At 30.5% G+C, this 20,866-nt stretch overlaps 1 protein-coding gene across 1 annotated transcript in view; it reads right to left on the bottom strand.

Annotated features, from left to right (window-relative positions):
• LOC117167781 (inhibitory POU protein) overlaps positions 1-20,866 on the bottom strand; it is a 66,877-nt gene that overhangs the window by 8,400 nt on the left and 37,611 nt on the right. Inside the window, exons 2-3 of the mRNA XM_033352957.1 lie at positions 17,063-17,119; positions 6,451-6,657 (exon numbers count right to left, since the gene is read on the bottom strand). Coding sequence (XP_033208848.1) covers positions 6,451-6,657; positions 17,063-17,119 — 264 coding nt within the window. The remainder of the gene's footprint in view (positions 1-6,450; positions 6,658-17,062; positions 17,120-20,866) is intronic.

Below are 20,866 nucleotides of genomic sequence, written 5' to 3'. Positions count from 1 at the left end.
GATATTACATGTATGGTTATGTCAAATAACGCCTGTAAATATTTGAGGAGTTTACTTATTTATGTTAATTTAAGGAATTGATTGATAAATTATTTGTGAATTTAAAATAAAAATTTAATGTTCGTACACGAAGGAAAACAGATAAAGGGTATGAAATATCGATCAGATGATACATTCAGTCAAATTGAGGTTATGTTCAATATTTTTAATTTAAAATAAAAAAAGGGGTAAGCAATCAAAGGACAAATAATCTGTAATCTGAATTTGAAATTATATCTATTTTAAGTTACATAAAATCAACTTTTGTTTTAAATTCATTAACCTTTTGTCAAATGTGTTAAGTCAATAAACCTGCAACTTAAAATCATTGTTCCCTCCTATAGATAGAAAAAAATCGTGATCCAATTTTATGTAAGGATAGTTAATTTTGATTATTTGGAAATGTTCCAAAATTGTAATACTCCATAATTGTAATATCGAAAATGTATAGTGGTCAAATATAGTCGTCAAATTCCAATGCGCTATGCGCATGCGCTCGAACGGTTTTAACATCTGAATCTGTTTCAGTTTAGCATAAAAAAAAATTTAAGCCTAACATCCCACAAAGATAGTAAAAGTTTGACATATTTATCTGGATATTAGGTGCTACAATCTTACCCTTTGAACATCTACCTTTAAACATCCATTTTTTTCTGTGTAGACGAAAATTTTTTTCATCTAACTATGGGTACTATTAGAACCTTTGATGATGCTACCGCAGCTTATAAATAATTTATTAACATGTTTCAAAGTATCGCCGTGTGGCACAATGTAAAAACTGACAAAATAACGGCGATTTTTCTCAAAACCTTGAAACTCAATTTTCTTGAAATGGGCATCGTTTTATTTGTTCTTGATTTTTTTCTAAGTTGTTACTAATATGGTGAATTTATATCAAAAAAGTTTATCTTCTGCTTTTTTTTAAATTTTCATAAAAATATAAATAAAGTCGCCTATAATTGTATTTTTCTACGAAAATTAAATTTGCTAACATTTATTTTTTAATTTAATTTGGAAAACTGCAAGTAGAAAATCTTTTTTTCAACATTTTACTGTTTTAAGAAGAATACAATTATAGCCGACTTTATTTATGTTTTAGTGAAAATTTCAAAAAAGAACCGCAAGGTAGAGAAAAGTGATTGTAAATTTTTTTAGAACGTTTCAAGTGTAAGTACACGGAGAAAAATGGAGGTTCAAACGTACAATCTAGATGTTCAAGATTAACAAATTTTATGCTTATTTATAGGGCAACAATCTAGATGTTCAAAGTTAGCATCTGCAGATCTTAAAAAGTTTGATGTTACTCTCTAACATCCAAAATGTTCAAGGGGAATATCCGAGATATTACATGTATGGTTATGTCAAATAACGCCTGTAAATATTTAAGGAGTTTACTTATTTATGGTCATTTAAGGAATTCATTGATAACTTATTTGTAAACGTAAAATTACACTTTAATGTTCGTACACGAACGAAAAACAGATAAAGAGCAGGAAATGTCGATCAGATGATACATTCAGACAAGTTGAGCTTATGTTCAATATTTTTAAATTAAAATAAAAACGGGGATAAGTAATCGGAGAACGAATGATCTGTATTCTGAATTCAATATTCTATCCATTTTAAGTTACTTAAACTCAAATTTTATTTCAAATTTATAAACATTTTTTTCAAATGTATTAAGTCATTAAATCTGAAACTTAAGATCATTGTTCCCTTCTTTAGACAGTACAAAGTCGTTATTCAATTTTAGTTAAGGACATCTAATGTTTATCCTTTGAAAGTGTTCCAAAATTCCAATACCCGATAGGCATGCGCTCGGACGGTCTTAACATCTGAATGTGTTTCAATTCCACATAAAAATATTTTTACGCCTTACATCTCAAAAAGATAGTAAATGTTTGGCATGAATATCTGCATGTTAGATACTACAATCTTACCCTTTGAACATCTTCATTTAAACATGCATTTTCTCCGTGTACTATTCTCTTCTAACTTTTTTATTGCCACATTTAGTTATTTGCAAAAACATGCGAATTTTTATTTTTCATACCAATAAATCCAATTATCAATATTTATTTAGATACTGTAATACTTAAAAAAAAAATCAACACATTTTTTATAAACTGCATCACCATCTTCAAAAGTAGTAATACTAATAACTTCGGCAAACAAATGGTTTCGTCTAATCCGTGGAATACAATTCGTCTAAAATCTCTTTAAAATCAATATCTTCTGACAAAAAACGATTCCGTGACTTCACCATGCACAGCCTGCCGATTTGAAATAAATTTGGTCGACGACTTTTTTTCTTGTGTCTATATCATATGGAAATCTTTGTTTGGGCATTGCAGAGTGTAATAATAAAAACAATTTGCATTTTTATTCTTTTAAGAATACCGAGGTATTTTTAGAAAAAATTTTATCTTTGGAGATGATAGGATGGAGAATATTTAATTTCCAATAAATTTTTATATAGTTGTAGGTAATTTCAGTACTTTCTCTACGTCCTCTTCACCCTTATATTCCAATATAGACAACGCCTTTTACGCTGCAAATTAAAATAATGCAGAATTTCGAAAATTTCACCTATAGCTTCTATTGCCGAAATATATATTCATTTACAAGCCGCAATACCGCCCCCCTTAGTTTAAGCATCGGTGTGAAATTATTATAGTGAAACCCTAGTTATAAGAATCACTTGTGATGTGCAAAATAATTCGATACCGACCCAAGCTGTTTAGAATAAAAAAGATCCTACTTGAGTTATTACTTGAGTCATGAGTCGGATTTTTGAACTGACTTAAGTTCTGATCAATTCGAAAAAATTCGAACCGAGTCTGTGGTTTAGTTTGAGTTGAATTCCACTGAATCGCCGCGTAATGCAAATATGAAACAAATCGGTTATTGGGTTCGACACATTTATGTAAATAAAAAAATAAATAAATCAGTTTCTAGCCAAAATTATTTTTATAACAATACTTATATGACCGTTGGTGTTTTTTAAACCTCTTTATAATATAGAATCTTATTTTTATTCAATCACAATATGAAATTAATTATTTTCTGTATTGAAACATTCTCTAGTTGTAATCCGTTAAAAATAATGTGTGTATGTAACAAATTACAAACAAAACAAACTGTTTTCATCAAATTTCATCAACTGTAATATTGTAAAGAATGTTTTACATAACAGAATGAGCCATAATTGATTAAGATTGAATAAAACTTTTACTTATTAAATGTGGTTGTTTTATGATTCACAAAAATATTATTTAAATAATAAAAAATTGAGACTTCGTAAAAATTGGTTTTTCTATGGTCGAAATAGTGACATGTTTTCGGATTTTAAGTTAAAAAGAGAAAAAAAAATTAAAAATTTTTTTCAGCAACCCTATCGATCCGCTACGTTGCGCATAATGGAAATAAATCGATTTTTTATAAACTACTAAACTAATTGAATGCATCTATGTATCGTAATATTGAAAATTAAATCTATTTTTTCACACTGCATAAGTCTCACAGAAATAAGTAGCCTACTTTGTGAATCTTACTTGCAGTTTCAAAAAACGAAATTACGAAATTATACATGATAAGTCGCCTATCACATCTTAGCAATATCCCTTCTTTATAACTCATAGAAAGCTGTTAACATTTCTTAAACAAAAGGATAGCAAAGATACATATTTTAGGTTAGTTTAAGCTCTGAACTAAATGAATATTCTTTCTCACTAATCAAAAATGTCCACACTCCTTTAACTTTTCCAAGAAAATTATTACGACTTAAAGCTTCATTTCTGCATTAAGCTTCTCAGATAGATACAATAATAAATAACAATAATTCATGAGATTTTAAAAATAATTTTCATGTGCGAATGTTATTTTTCATGGGTTCTTATTTAATATTAATGAATAGACTGAAATATGACATAAAGATGCTTTCACTCATAGTCTAGTAGCTTTTAAAAAAACAATTTAATAAATTTAAATGCATCTTGCCCAATGAAGAACTTATAAAAGTATGAATAAAATTCTACTTAATCTTAACTGTATGGAGTGAGCTTTGAAAAATTAAGACACAATCTAAACTTGAGTCGATTCGTTATATTTGATTCGTGACTGACGCGATGAGTAGATGCGGATATCTTTGATTCCATTCGAGCTGAGTCGAATCGGATTGCAGTCGGTTCAATTTGACTCATGCGCATCACTGCTTATTAGTTAGTAGTTTTACCGAAGCTTTAGAATTTGACAATTAAAAAATTTTCTTACTGAAATTTCACTGGAAATTATTGCAATACCTATTAAGAAGTTTTGTACATCAAACTTATGCAGCTATATCTATCAGAATATTTGAAATTGAAAAAATACGTCTCGTTATCTTATAATTTTATTTTCCCAGGCGAAAATATTATATATAGGTTATATATAGTATGAAGTATTATATATAACATTCATTCGTTTTGTACATTTTTTGTATAAAACAATTGAATATAATATATAAAACTTTACACTATATATAAGCTATATATAATTTTTCCATCTGAGTCATAAAATTTTAATTTTTTTAAATTGAAAATCAGCACTGTTGAAAATATCTGATGGAAATTTAATATACATGTGAGTAGTCATTTGCATATACCGTAAATTAATTTGAATATACCATCACGTTGTAAAATTAAAACATGTATATTAAAGTCAGTAAAACAGAACGCGTGAAAACACGAAGTTCTTTGATGCCTTTAATACTTGCCAAATATTTAAAAATAAAGTAATAACCTTAAATTCTTCGACTACTATCGGCGAGAAAATTCGAGTCCTCTGACTTTGACGTTGAATAATTATGTGAAGAAAAAATGGTAGGTTAATAAAAAAAGGTCTCATTCTAAAGGTGCAAATATTTTACGTTAATGAGCCGAAAAGTAATATTCCAAAGAACTATTTGTAGCTTACAGATCTGAAAATGTGATGAAAAGTAAGGAAATTTGATAGCTTTTAAAAACAGTGAACTTTGAAGCATAGTTTTTTATAGAAAAAATAATAGGAAAAATCTGAAAAAATTCATGGTGGTACATTACACATTTCTGAACAGATTGCTGCCGACAAATTTACAAAATATAAATAATTGTTCGTTTTTTGTGAATAAATATGCGAGCGCACTATCTTCAGTTCTAATGAAGATAATGAAGTGATTTAAATTGTATGTATTTAGTTGAACTATCTGTAATAAGTTACAATTTGAAGAAAGTATGTACTTCTTGTTGTCTTCGTACAAATTGCTATATTTGAAGTCAGTTTTTTATATAGGAAAGCAAGTGCAAGAGCCCAGCGCGGTGCCGTTTTTTCAGGGGATCGGCCTCGGTTTCCCTCAACACAGGGAAAGGGTTTGAAGGCCAGAATGAGGCTCGGAGGCACAAGTTGGGTAGGTCGGGCTGAGGAAAACCGAGGACGATCCCCTGAAAAAAGGGCACCACGCTGGGCTCTTGCACTTGCTTTCCTATGTAAAAAATGACTTCAAATATCGCAATTTGTACGAAGGCAACAAGAAGCACATACTTCCTTTAAATTGTAATTTATTACAGATAGTTCAACTAACTACCTCCAATTTAAATCACTTCATTATCTTCATTAGAACTGAAGATAGCGTGATCGCATATTAATTCACAAAAAACGAACACTTTTTTATATTTTGCAAATTTTTCGACGGCAATCTGTTAAGAAATGTTTAATGTACCACCATGAATTCTTTCAGATTTTTCCTATTATTTTTTCAATAAAAAACTATGCTTCAAAGTTCACTGTTTTTAAAAGCTATCAAATCATTAACGTACAACATTTGCACCTTTAAAATGATACCTCTTTCATTAACCTAACATTTTTCTTCACATACTTATTCAACGTCAAAGCCAGAGGACTCGAATTTTCTCGCCGATAGTAAATACTTATAACTAAAGTGCAAGGTACGTGTGGAATTCTTTCTAAAGTTTGATGTTAATGTCAGAATTTTAACGCGAGTACAGGTGCTTGGTGGTTAGGTTTCTTAATTATTTTCTTATTTAAACTTTTCCACTTAAAAGGCAAAAAAATATTAAGTTGTATTGTTTATAATTGCAAATTATTGCCAACGTTTTTTTTTTAATTTGTGTAAAGTGTAAATATCTGTTTTTTCTAATAAATAATCAATATGCGGTACATGAAATTTAATATACAAATGTATATTAAATGTATATTAAAATTGAAAACATTTCAGTGCGTAACTTCCCTAAAATTAGATTCTTGCCACATAGTTTATCACTGGCATAAACTGCTTCATGTATAAAGGATTAGGCGAGAAAGGGACAATATCATGCATAAAAAATAAAGGATAATAGACACAATAAGTAATAATAAAAAATTTTCAATCGCACTCACAAAGAGGTGTGATTGTACCTGATGATGTGGCCGATTATTGGGATGAGGGGTTGGCATGTGGGCTCCGTGATGATATACAGAGACGGGGTCATGTTTTAAGGGCATCGGCGAGCCCCCATTGTGTTTTCCTAAGTCCGCTGCCAAGGCCTCCGCCCTAGAAAGCAGGCCATCTTGCAAACCACTGTTTAGACCTCCGAATATGTCACCCTAGAACCAAATATATTCCATGTTCTTAAATTATACAAAAAGCAAACATCTATCTACAAAAGAACATGAAACGTTTAAACTTACTTGAAAAAAAAAACCTCTTACTGCGAATTTCTGTGAAATTCTTTCCTAATTTTATCAAACACTTTTCTTTTTAGTTTGGTTTATACTTATCATTAAACACCTTTATAATTATCTAATATTTTTTTACAATATGTTCAAATTAAATTAAGTATGATCTTGATCATACTTTTACCATGATATCATACGTCAGGAATATCAGGATCTGCAAGTGGTTTTTCGATTTTGAGTAAACTTTGAAAAATTATAGTGTTATATAAGTTATAAGAGACAATTAGGGTCCAAAGGATTTTTGAAACTTTTGAAAATTACGGGAGTTACGCCATGTTGAATTTCGGCATCACATTTTTTTGATATATCTATATTTCTGAAACCATGTAAAGAATTTAAATAAAAATTGTAGGTGTTATACATAAAAGTTTACGCTTTAAATTGAAAATTCAAAAACAAAAGTTTCTAATTTTGACCAAAAAAATGTCCAAACAAATCTTTAATACACTTTTTCGTCAAGAAGAGAAAAAATTTCTCTTTTCTTCTTAAAAGAATTGAATTCCTTATAGTCTCACCTTTAATTTGAAAAAAAATTAATGGTGACTCTTCTAGATCACGAGATAATCTCATTTTAGGAGACCGTGCGCTGCCAACGTGGTGCTCTCCCAGTGTCACACAGTAGGGAAAGGGCACATTTTTGGACAAAACCGCCCGACAAGTACCATTTATTTAATTACTTTCAAATTTATAAAAAACTGACATTAATCGAGATAATAACTAACTAAAACTTATTCTCAGTAGGTTAGATCAACAAAAAAACATGTTAATAATGCTATAAAGAAACTAATGAAAACGAAGTTACTTTTTTCGTCATTTGCAATGATTAGCTACTTAAAATCCATAGCTTTTGTATGAAATACAGCAGATAGTAATGTGCGATCGCAATTAGTAAGAAATAGCCGACTTTTAACAATTATTTAAACAATTTTTGTAAACAAATACACATTTCGACCATTTTTTCATTATTTTGTTGCGTAATCAATTAAGCCTCTTCATAAAATAATGTCAAAATGTGCAATTTGTCAATAGAGAATATTTACAATACAATAAAAAAATGTTTACAAACAATTTTTTTACATAATCTTATAATTATAATTAAGAGCTTTGGACGCTATGAAAAACATGACTGTCACAGTTTCTGGCCACACAGTATTAGTTAATTTCACACATAAAAAATTAATGAAAAAGTGATCGCAATTTGTATTTATTAAAAAAAATTGCTTATGAACATTAATGTTCATAATTATTATGAACACTCAGAGAGAAAGTCGTCTCGAAACAAAAATATCATCCTCTTGTCGGTTTTGTTTTGAGCCACGTGAATACCTTTTTTAACCAAACAGAATTATTTAGACTGCAAGATTAGGCCGCATAGGATCATTTTTGCTGCAAAAAATTGCTTTTGAGACCGAAGAAAATCGTATCAACCTCAAATTCAAGTTTCATCAATTTTAGCCTAAAATCTCGTGAAGGGTAAGGCTAATTCATGTAATTATTGAGGAGAAGATGCCGCGAATAAATTGTTTTAATCCATTTGCAAAGAAGAAACACAATTGAGTAGATATAAAAAAAAATTCGACAAGGTTCACAATTAATTAGTGCAACGTGCTCTTTCCCCACTGTGCGACACTGGGAGAGCAGCGCGTTGGCAGCGCAAGGTCGCACTAAAATGACAACTCATGATCTAGAAGAGTCACCATTAATTTTTTTTTAAATTAAAGGTGAAATTATAAGGAACTGATTTCTCTTAAAAAGAAAATATAAATTTTTTCCCTTCTTGACGAAAAACTGAATTCAAAATATGTTTGAACATTTTTTTGATCAAAATCAAAAATTTTATATATTTTTTTAATTTTTAATTTAAAGCGTATACTTTTATCTGCAACACCTACAATTTTTATTAGAAATCTTTATATGGTTTCAGAAATATAGATATTTCTTAAAATTGTGATGCCGAAATTCAACATGGCGTAATTCCCGTGATTTTGAAAATTTTCAAAAATCCTTTGGACGCCAAATGTCTTTTATCTAACACTGTAATTGTCCAAAGTTTATTCAAAATCGAACAACCACTTGCAGGACCTGATATTCCTGACGTATACTGACCAAATAAACAATGATTTGTTTCTCAGAGAGAAAATCTTTTTTCCGATATTCAATCTGAGGAAATCTTTTGAGTTTACGTCGTCTAAAGAAAACGATTGAGTTAGGTGATTCGTGTGTGCACTATATTTACATATATTCATTACAAGCTTTAACGTCCGCATTGCCCGATCAATGTTTCATGTAAAAACCACCGTCGTGTCTCGGTGCGTCGATTATTTATGAGTTTCCCCGTGCCTTGTTCTTCGATGTACACCGCATGTATAGGTTGCTGAACCTGGACCACTTGCGCCAATCCTAAAACTTTTCGACAGTTCTTTTATTTCTTTTAGTTCCTTGGACACCTGATAAAAGATCAGGAAGGCTATATCAATATCGAGAACTCGATTTTGTTCAAAGTACCGGTTTTTTTGGCGGTTGAAACTTTACTGTACTTTAAGATGAAAGCAGGATGTTTCATTTATGTTTCAATGACATATTAATTTTATATAACATCTTTAACATTTATAAAATACTATATTGCATAGAAATCAATAATAATTTTACATTTAGTGCGTCGTAAAATTATAAACCATGTTTGTAGGTTACAACAAACTTATGTCCACTTTTGGTAAAGAAACGACAATTAAAAAACCCCTTAAATCTTCTCTTTAAATCTGAATCACCGATAAGTATACCGGTAATTCAAATCAGCGTATATACGTTGGCAAATCAACGAAATTTAGCTGTTAATCAGTGAAATTTCACCTATCAGCAGCTAAATCTCGCTGCTTTAGCAACGTATATACGCTAATTTGAATTAGCGGTATACTTATCGGTGATTCAGATTTAATGAATTCTTACTTGCTTGCCTAATCTATTTCTTATATTGATATATCTTTTCTCTGCTTTTCTGCTCCTTACGTATTGAAAGCAAAGAGAATTAATGAGTTAATTATCTGACTCTTAAGAAAAATGGCACTAATTCTCAGAAAGTATCAGTGATTATAGAGATAAATGCCTGGTTAGAGAGTAAGTTAGGGTTGTAATAAATCGCGAAGAGCACTTGTTTGGAATTGATGACAGTGGGAGAATGACGCACTTAGGAAGAAAGTGAGAAACAAGAAGAGTTCGTATTTTCCCTCGTGGCCGAACTAGATGTGGAAGTAGAGTAAGCAGCAGAGGAATAAGGTGGTTCTTAGAGGATACAGATTGCCCTTGTTAGCCCCACAGTTAACACCCCGTTGTTTAGCAAACTTGTTGCTGGCGCCCCTTCTAATTCTACGGCCGCGGATAATAGAGTCATTTTTCGAAGCCGCCCACCGACCTCCGCGGCTAAATACATCTTCCGGCACGTCGCGCTTTAAGGATTAGCCAATTACAATTGAATTACTGCCCTCGCTCTCTTCGGGAAATTTATCGTCTCGACCCCCTCTTCTGATGCATCTTTTAACTCCAAGCGCCTAACGTAAATCTACAGATCAGCTTTCCACATTATACACTGCTGAATTCCATTAAAAAAGACAAAAACGCAAGTGTGTAAAGGATGAAGAAAAGGAAGAATAACGTTAAGAAATGACAGTCAAAAAATGAAGGAGATAAGAAAAGAAAGAAAAAACAAATATGAGCCACTGAATAATTTTCTATATAAAAGATATATAGCCTTGTCAAATTTTTAAGAATCTGTAATAAACATATATATTAAGTAACTGAGATTTTTCATTTAGTACAAGAAGCCCAACGTTTCTGAATGATTTAAACAACTTCAAAATGTTTATAATGTATATAATGTATAATAAAACTAAATTTGGTATACAATTTGCAATTACAAATTCTTTCCGGAATTTAGTTTGGATTCATACCCTTGCCACATGGAAAAAAGGTATAGCTGAACAAGCTATATTTATCATTGATCTAACTACAAATAAAGTTTCAAATGAACCAACGATATTGGTAAAGTTATTAAAGCAGGTACTTGCAGCACAATTTATTGTAAGCATTATTATTAATTAATCACATAAATATACCGCTAAACCAAAGATATATAGGTTTTATATCGCAGAACTAGTTTTTAAACTTTTGTAATTTTTTAAACTTGCATTAAAAGTATTAAAACTTATTTTATTTCTCTATATTTCTTAATAACCAAAAATTTTTACTTGAAGTTTCGGTTGGTTCTATATGACATCTGAAATTCATGACGCCACACAGCTAATTCAATAATAAGAAAGTCCTTTACTCGAGAGTACAGTTTGCTATTCCAAAAAAAAATTACTTTATTCAAATATATCTTAGTTTAATTGATTTAATTTTTCAGTATTTTCTTACTAGAAATACGAATTTTTTCCGTAATAAGTCCTTACCAAAATTGTAACATACTAAAGTCATAAAATGCTTTTTTTAGTAATTCTAGAGAAAAACTGCTTTAAAGACCGTTTGCACGTCACATAAACCGCGTCGTGACAGTCTTTTAACTTCCGGTTTGATCATAAGCGGTAGCGCTCCGAGTTTGTAATCAGAAAGTCGATAAATGATTCCGGCTGCCTGTATTTGAAGCCAATGTTTTTCATTAGTTTTTTTTGCATTGTCATAACATTAATTTTTAATCATTTTCAGACCGCTCCGGTCCATGTGACGTGCCTGGATTTTTGTTAAAGTCGTTTTTCTCGAGAATGGCTGAAAGGCTAATCTTATTATTTTAACTATTAGCATATTACAATTTAAGTAATTACCTATTACTGGAAAGAGTGTTGAAATCATGTGATTATAATAGTAATTTTTAATGTAGCATGTATGTAGTTTTTCAACTTTTTTCCATTGCGCAACGCTTTAACCCATATTTGGGTCCCAATTTACGCCACCCCCACATATTTTTAATGAGAAAACTAGATTATTACAGAATTTTTATCAGTGCGATTTAAACTAAAATATAGTAAAATTGAAAACTTCGTGTAACTATTCCAACTTTATAAGTAAAATCGCGAACTTCTTTCAATCGGAGATTTTTGTCCAATTATAGAAAATTGTTTCACAGTACAATGTAGTTTTAAATCATAAAATCTTGACGAAAAACTTAAGTATTTGTACATTATTTTTTATCTTTTAGGGCAATAGGTCAGAGGAAAATACTACTTCTTATAATAATAATTTTGTAACATTACATATTGAAGTTTTAAAACCATTTTTTAAACATTGAAAGAAATTATTCCTAGGTTTGAATGTTCATTTAAATCCACATCATCGTATTATAAAATATTATCATTTCAGTAGTAAATATAGGGAAAAGTAATCCTAAAATTCAAGACATGAGAATAATAACTACATAAATAAAAAAATTTCTCAAATGTTGTTTTTAACTGTATTAGGTAATTTAGGGCATTATTTATTGATAAATATTAGGAACATGACAAAATAATTACTCCTTTCACTCGAAAGAAAAGTAATTAAAAACTAACGAAAATGACAATTACAGACCATTTATTCTTTCCACTGCCAGATATATAGGAAAATTAAAAAAATATATAAATATTTTATATATATTTTAAACAAATTTTTACTTCTCTGAAACATTGTAAACAATGACTGCATACTTCATTACTTTTGAACAAATTTTCTATCATGTTAGTCCAGAAATAAATTTATTTGTGTTCTTTATCCAGCCGAAATTCTAATCATTTTAGAAACTTTTTTATATTTTAGTACAGATGGTTTTCAAAATTTTTGAATAACATAGAATACATATAATATATAAATTTCACATATTTAACGGCCTTCAAAAAATATTTACTACATTTTCCTAAATTTGTCAAAAAATAAGCAGTTTTTAAGTTTACCAGAACCATATTTTCTTCATTGTGTTAAATTTAATTTTCAGTCATTAAGTCCAGTTGTGATTCTCATGATTTTATAATTGGTATCAAAAATTTTACTAATATTCAGTAGCATTTCCTGAAAAGCAATTCTAACTTAACTGAAAAATTTAGCATTTCTCTTCTAAGAAAAATTTTTTTAATAAAACTGAGTCATCACAGACGTTGCGTTAATATTTGAAGTAAAGAAATGAAAAAAATCGATAGAACCCTTTTTTGAAAATTAAAATTTAGAGCACAGCAGAATTAAATACTACAAAAAACTGACGTTGAGTAAGAAGTTTAAGGTTGAGGTTGGTTGAAGCTCACCCTGAGAGGAGGAAATAAAAATCAAAGAAGTAGATTTTCCCGAAAACAGCTCGGCCAATTTCAATTAATAAAATATAGGTGTGTTGCGAAAGCCAACGAGACAATTTGTGTGAAAAAGTGGAACAAAATTCAGACCCAAAAAAACACTTCCATTCCGATTAATTTGGAGAAAAAATATGTCGACCTAGATGAATTAAAGGATCAGAATTTTTTTGTAATTTTTTACTTTTATTAGTCTTAATGACTTTCATAACATATTTTTTTTTCTTTAAAATTGAATAATCCGTTTGATACGTGCGGGAACATTTTTAACATGCTTACCCCTAGGCCCAAACTACTAATTGATAAAAAACGAGGTCAGAATAATGTATCTTAACTATAAATATATAATCTATTTTTAATATGTCTCCAAGAATAGAGCAATTAATTTTAAAACTGAATTCGAAGAAATTCTATAGCATTCCTCAATCCGATCAACCACTGCCATCAATAGCCTTAAATAATTCAAAAGTCAACAAAATCCTAATTTCGTTTAATTTCCAAATCACTGCATTAACCTCCATCACGAACAACGAACTTATTTTCAAAAATGTAAACTTATTCCGCAAAGTTTATAAAAACACAAAAAATTTAACTATTAAATGTTTGTTTTGCACCGAATTATATATGAAGTGTCTAGACTCCACTTTGTTTTGTTCGAGAAATAGAAATGGTATTTATTATGCGTCTAGTCGACGTCGCAAGAGAAGTATGACCCGATTAAAAGCAGAAACTGACGGGAATGAAAATACATAATTTTTATTCCCTGTTATTCTTCCTCGGCGCGAGAGACGGGCAGGTTTAATCGAATTTTCCAATAATCAGCTCTTCATTTATATCGAATTTTCCAAGCAGTTTTGCGCAGATGCTGAAACTAAAAATCTCCCGCTGTATCGGATGCGGAAAATTAGGACGATTATGTTATTTCTATCCGTTAACCTACATTGCCCAGGCACCCGCGTTAGTCTGAAGCTTGAATAAGTAAATTCTTCTAGAAAATCTGACATCTGACACGAAAACGAGCAGACTGTTTGAATTATCGCATGCATGGCGGAGTACCTACTGTCTAGGATCAGATTCATTTCTATATTTTAGTGCATTATGCAAACGAGATCGGATTCCTTTAAAAATCATGTAACTACATTATAAGTAACTCTTAATTAATTACTTAATAGAATAATTACAATTCCCATTTTATTAGTGTTCCGTGCTTCGTTTGGATGCAATTTCTTTACCTTTTAAACCGAGAAATGGGAACTTGATTTTCCAAATTAAAGTTGAGAAACTGGGGAAAAATGACATTAACGATAGATTCAGGTGTGTAGTGTAAAGAATCAATTGACTGAGAGATGTCACAGGGATAATTCTCGAAATTGGCTATAAGCTTTATCAAGTGGCCGATAGTAGTATGGATTTTTCTACACTCAGACAACGACTTTAACATCTTAGATATTTCAGTTTAACATCTCGGAAGTTTCAGTGTATCGCAAAAATTTTTTCACACCTAACAGCTCGAAGGGATAGCAGTTGTTACGCGTTAATATCGGTATGTTTTGCGGTACAATCTTTAATTTAAACATCTACGTTTGAACATTAATTTTTCTCCATGCATATGGGATTTTCTTGAATAGGTTAACAGTGTTAGAAATGAAAAAAATGTCCTGTTTAAGGAAACCAAAGTTATTAGAACGCAGATAAATATTATATAATTTAAAGCAATGATGGGTTTCAAACGAGTTTAAGTAAGTGGTTTTCAGATTTGTGAGAATGGTAAATGCACTAATTACAGAGGGTACACCAGTTTTTAAGGATTTTTATATATTTCTCACGAAAAATAGTGAATGACAGTAAGAATAAAAATAAGATCAATATTGGCAACTACAAACTCTAAAAATCTTTATATTTTTAGAAGTGAAATTCATTCTCAATGTAATATCTTTAATCGATTGCCTCATTAAATTGACGGAAAGTCGCCATTTTCTTAATATATTACGTAGGTTAGATATAAATTTAAAAAATACAAATCTTCTTTTCACAAAAGTAAATTATTCAAAAAAGTTCATTTATTATTTAGTTAAAAAACATCAGATAATTAGAGACAACTTTTGTCAGAGCTCTATTTCTTGAGGACTTGACTCGAGAAATGGTGACATCGACATTTTATATTATGAACCAATTGTTGATTATGGATTGCGATAGCATATTTGTATTAAAAGTAAACATATTGATTATATCTAAAAATTATAATATTTTAAATATTCATTATTTCAGGGATTTTGTGATCAGAGCAATAATAATCATTGCGTTTTTTAAATAAAGAAAACAAGAACAAAGTCTCTTGATACTTTTTAAATTTCAATTCTTTGTGTAATTTTTCTGATTATCTTTTCTTAAATTTCGTAAATTTCTTCTGTACACTGAGTAAAATGGATTATATCGTTTATGATCTTGGATTTAAAAAATTGGGACAGCAATCTATTGATGTTCAGTCGTACAGTCTGGATGTTAATGATGAAAACCTTGGATTATAAAACTTATCATCTAAATTTTAAGGCCTAATATCTCTAAATTGCTGTCACAACTTTTAAAATCCAAGATCATAAAACGTAAAATCCCGTTTTCTCAGTGTATTTAAATTTTTTGGTGTAGTTGCCAAATCGCACCATACCCTTGAAAAATAAATCGACAGAACTCGAGCGATTGGAGAATGCACCTCGAGAAATGGTGTTTTCGACACATTGTCTTTTTATCGCCATTTTGTAGACTATTTTCTCGACATTTGTTTACATTTCGCGGTTTGGCGTTTCTAAATTATTCAATTAGTAAAATAAAAAAAACTATTAAATATTGAAATCAGCATTTCAGCGAGATAAAAATTCAGGTTAAACCGACATAATGTACATGCCATGTTCACAAGTTTCGTAATCAGCATTTTGTTTCGCGCAAATATTACCCTTTAACAGAACATTGAACTTTTAATTTATATTCTTTATCTTATACTTTTAAAACCAATTTCATTCCTGTTTCTCTGGTTTCAACTCAGAAATCAAATTTTATTTCTTATTACCAAAATGTATTGAATATTGCACTTCTCACAGAGAGACAAAATTTTTTTAAATTGAAATTCTAGGTATTTTTAACACCGTTTAGGCCCTTAATTATAATTTTTAAACGCGTTTCAAATAATAAACTGTTTCTAATTAGTAGCCATATTAATTTAAACAACTTAAATCATTTTAAAAAAACTTTCCAAAAATAATTATATTATATTTTTTTTTCTTATTTCAGTAGGAAAAAATATGTTTAAAAATACGCAACATTCTCATTCTCAACTTTTTATGAACGAACATTCTCGATTTAACCTCATCTCTAAAAATTGCAGTGAAAAATCTGACGATGAAAGAATCTGATAATTTCTATACTGAAAGGGTAAAATTATAAAATATAGTAAGCTGGGGCGGAAGGATTATAAGTTGGAAACAGGACAAGAACTTTAGACTTGATGATGGGCGACATTAGCTCGATATCAGCCCGACCGCAGCTGTGCAAGAGACTGTGGTCGCATCCATGGCAAACATAAGTGACACTTGACTCTTTTTATGACACTCAAACTATCCCGTGCCACCTCACCGTATATCTAAATAATCAATTTACTTCTGCCCATAATCGTAACCACGAGTTAGCGAGTTTATGTGGGGCGCGCTACGGTAACTACGTGGCTCCATAAAGCATAAATATTATGGGACATTTGGAACACAGGTTACAGCCTTTTCCTATCCTGGCAGAGTCCTTCCCACGTTCCTAATCCTCTCGAGCCTCTTACAAACTCAAGCCTCATTTTATAAAGCTCAGAACTTCGATGCAACTATAACTCCATATTAGGAGATGACCATTTTTTAAGAAATGAAAAAAAAAGAATACAGAAAAATTCTATGGCATACAGACATTAGAATTTTATATATAAAAGTACTTACATTATGCCTTGGTGACCAGGAATTACACATAATGGACGCATCCTCCAATATTCGACTCTGAAAAACAGAAAAATTAATTATTAGTATGGTTACACATTTTCTCGAAGAATACACTTTTTTTGTTACAGTTTAATTAATTTAAATTCAATTAAATTCATTATGAAATTAATATATTAAGATGAACCTGAAATTAAAGTTTATAAATTTGGCAATTATTAAAATGAATATAGAATAGACTTTTATAAATTCAGCTGGATTTACCTCAATTAAATTGTAAATACATTCTCATCAATTTTTCTGAATATGATTTTAATTAAGTAGAATTCACTAGAATTCACATTAAACTAGACAGAAATTACGATCAATTCGTTAAATTGATTAGAATTTATATTTCATTTAGTAAAATTCACTTCACATCCTGTTTTGAACAACCGAAAAATTCTTTGGTTTCCTGAATCCACTCAGATTTTACCTTTACGTTCAAGAGTTTTTCGCCGTTTTTTTCTGCAAGGCATTGCCTTAGTTTTTCCGTTCTTTACTTACATTTCATATTTATTGATAAACCTTTCCACCACGTGTAAGGCTTTCTATAATTCTTTTTCTTCACTAGCTAATAATATTATATTATCGCAGCGAAACATCTTCTACTTTCTAAATTTGTATCAATAAGCTATCACTGTTCATCAGTAATAATCCGTACTCTTTAAATTTGAATAAGTGGAAAATACGTCACTAATAATGTTTTTAAGTTTATAGAGGTATTATTTTCATCAGCGCTCCATCTCTGTATGAATCGGTGAGATTGTATTTTAAACCAGTGAAAATTCTTACGGGTGTGATTCCGTCAGCCAATTCTCCCTGTTTAAAATTTAAAGAATATGGAGACCACCCTACAGTAAATAATAAGCTTGCAATCGATAATCATTTATTTAAAATACTAATGTCCATAAAATAATGTATTTAATTTAATTAACAGTTAGTTCATCATACATGTTAGTAGTTTAAAATAAATTATTTCAGGCATAGTTGTGCTTTTAATTAAGGGCATGTGATACTTAGAAAATTGTCGATTTTACCAGTTTTAGGTTCCCCGGCTTTTTTTCTAGAATAATAAATATTTTGTCATAAAAATCTGGGAAATGATAGCACACATGCTAACGGACGTCCCCACACACTTTTTTGTAGGTTAATTCAAAAAATTTTAATTTAGCAAAATGGAATTAATTTGCATAGCGCTTAGGAATAAGTATCGATTTTTTCAGTATTAGATTCCTCCGACTTTTTTCCTAGGATAAGAAATATTTCGTCGTTAAAATCTGCGAAATGATAGCGAACATGCTAACGGACGTCCCCGTACACTTTTTTTGTGTTTATTTCTTTAAAAAATTTTAATTTTTCTAACAACGTGAATATATTTTGAGGTTGTGTGTGTTACAATTGTCCCGAGCGTTACTTCCAAACTACACAATATTTTTGGCCGAAAACTTTGGACTTACAAATAAACATAGTAACTAATCTCCCGGAACTAACCTTGTGTGCAGGCAATTAAAAAAGTTTATTTTGTTTGGGATTTTCAATAGTGTGCCGTTTTTTTTTTCATACGCTCCTGAATATCGATTCAGATCCGACGTCTGAGTTCGTGCGTTTTCGGCTTCGTTCGCCTCAGCATCGATCGCGTTGACCGAGCGAGATTCATATTCGATTTCTGATCTCCGCACTAAAACGCTTCCTTGCGAAAATCCTCTCATGTAACACCGCTTTGTGTTAGACCGCAGGACTGGTGAATATCAAGTGTACGGCATTTTGTGTTTTCTACAATAAACTTGTTAAAATTGGAGTGATTTCCCTTCTTTTATTTTCAACATCCACTGCTACCGCAAAAAGACAAAACATATTTCATCAATAATTTTCAAATTATCGGATAGGCAGAGATGAAAAACTACGTAACCTCAAAATAATGGATAACATTTTTATTTAGCACAATACATTTTTTTGTTTTTATCCCTCAAAAAAGAGTTCGGGGACGTCCGTTATGATATTTTATAGCATCTCCGAACTCAGTTTTTAAATAATTTTATTTTTGTGGAAAAAAAGCCGGGGGTACTGTACCCGATTGACAAACGACGAAGTATCACATGCCCTTAAGATTTAATGTAAGCTCATTATCGAATGTAGAGCGAATACTCATTACCCTGGCCATTCTATGGGAACAAAATATCTGGCCAAGATTTTGCTGTTTTTCTATAACCTTTTCGAAAAATTTACTATGTACCGCCTAAGTACATATATTAGTGAAAATAACGTTCTACAAAAATACTTATCTCGGAATCAGACTGAAATTACCGGAAAAAATATATACGCAGACTTTCTGTGAGCAAGATACTGGAGAATTATTAAAATTTGATAAACAATTGGAAAAGTGCAGACTTTTATTATACATGTCGGCTGAATATTTTATTCCAATCATATTAAAAAAAAATGTTCAAAATGACACTGCAATCAATATCGTTTTGATAAGCAACAAAAATGATACCGAAATCAAGAGCATTTTGATCAGCTGAAATAAATGATCAACATTTGAGATCATAGTGATCTGATTTGGGATCATGTATGAAGTCAAACCAGGATGGCTGATGTTCTCAGAGTAACTTAGCTCATATGCCAGCTTTTCATGTTTTCTGATTATGCAGTGTGCTTGAAAACTAAAAAAATTAACGAAATCTGACATTAGAAAATATCTCCTGTTAAGTGTAGTTGTCACTTGCGTGCGGTTAGAAACAATTTTTAGGTTATGTCTTTATGACATCAGCGTCAAATATCAGCGGCCATTTTGTTTAGCCTGACAAATGCACCAAAAATAAGATCAAATTGACCCGAATGGACAGATCCCCGTGCAGAAATTCCAATATGGATCTGATCGCGGCCAGATTGGACAGAATTTGGCCCAAATCGGGCAATCTAGATAGGACCAGACCCGAAATGAAACGCGAAACCCGATCGGGGCCCAAGGCACAGCGTCCAAAGATAATTCGGTCTGACCCTGATTGAGCCCATATAAATTTATTTTTATTATCCTTAATTAAAAAGGATGAAAGACGCAATATAACAGCCATCATTTGTGCATGATAAATTATTTAATTATTTTGCAATATGTTTTTCGTTTCAATGTCTAAATTGAAGTTGTTTTCAATTTCTATATGGAACTTAAATGTAAAAAATTATTTTGAAATAAGCGGATTATAATATTGCACTGACTCCTTAAGTAATTTTTACAAAAGCGATTATACTACAATAAGAAGGTTGTATTCACATACCGATTATATCAAATCACCTAAAATACGTGAAAATATTTTTATGACGTCATTGTTGATCTAATTAGTTTTCACATTCAACACATTAAATATTACTTGTGCTTCTTTTGTAAATAAATAAATAATCTCATTTTGAGATGAGATTTGATATTAACTTACTTGATAAATTTACTTATTATAGTCTTAAACACGTAACTCATAAATATTTTGATGTTTACGATGCCTACGTACTCGCCTTGTGCTCGCTTTGGACATTTTTTCACTTATTTTGTAACTTTTTCATTTATTAATTGAAATATTTTTGACGTTTGACACTTTACATTGAATCTTGGGAGATTTGGAATCAACCCAATTTAGGCCCCGAAATTAATGGGACGCTATCTATTGTAAAGATTGGCTGTTAAGCCGGGGCCTAGAGGGGGCCAAATTTAGTATCCAAAAAATTGTGTGCCCGATCTGGCCCAAGTCGGAAATAAGGCAAATATGTAGCAAT

The sequence above is a fragment of the Belonocnema kinseyi genome, chromosome 2 (assembly GCF_010883055.1).
Source record: "Belonocnema kinseyi isolate 2016_QV_RU_SX_M_011 chromosome 2, B_treatae_v1, whole genome shotgun sequence".
Classification (NCBI taxonomy): Eukaryota; Metazoa; Arthropoda; class Insecta; order Hymenoptera; family Cynipidae; genus Belonocnema; species Belonocnema kinseyi.
The sequence above is the reverse complement of the archived record's forward strand: the minus strand, read 5'-3'. Positions and strand labels throughout refer to the sequence as shown.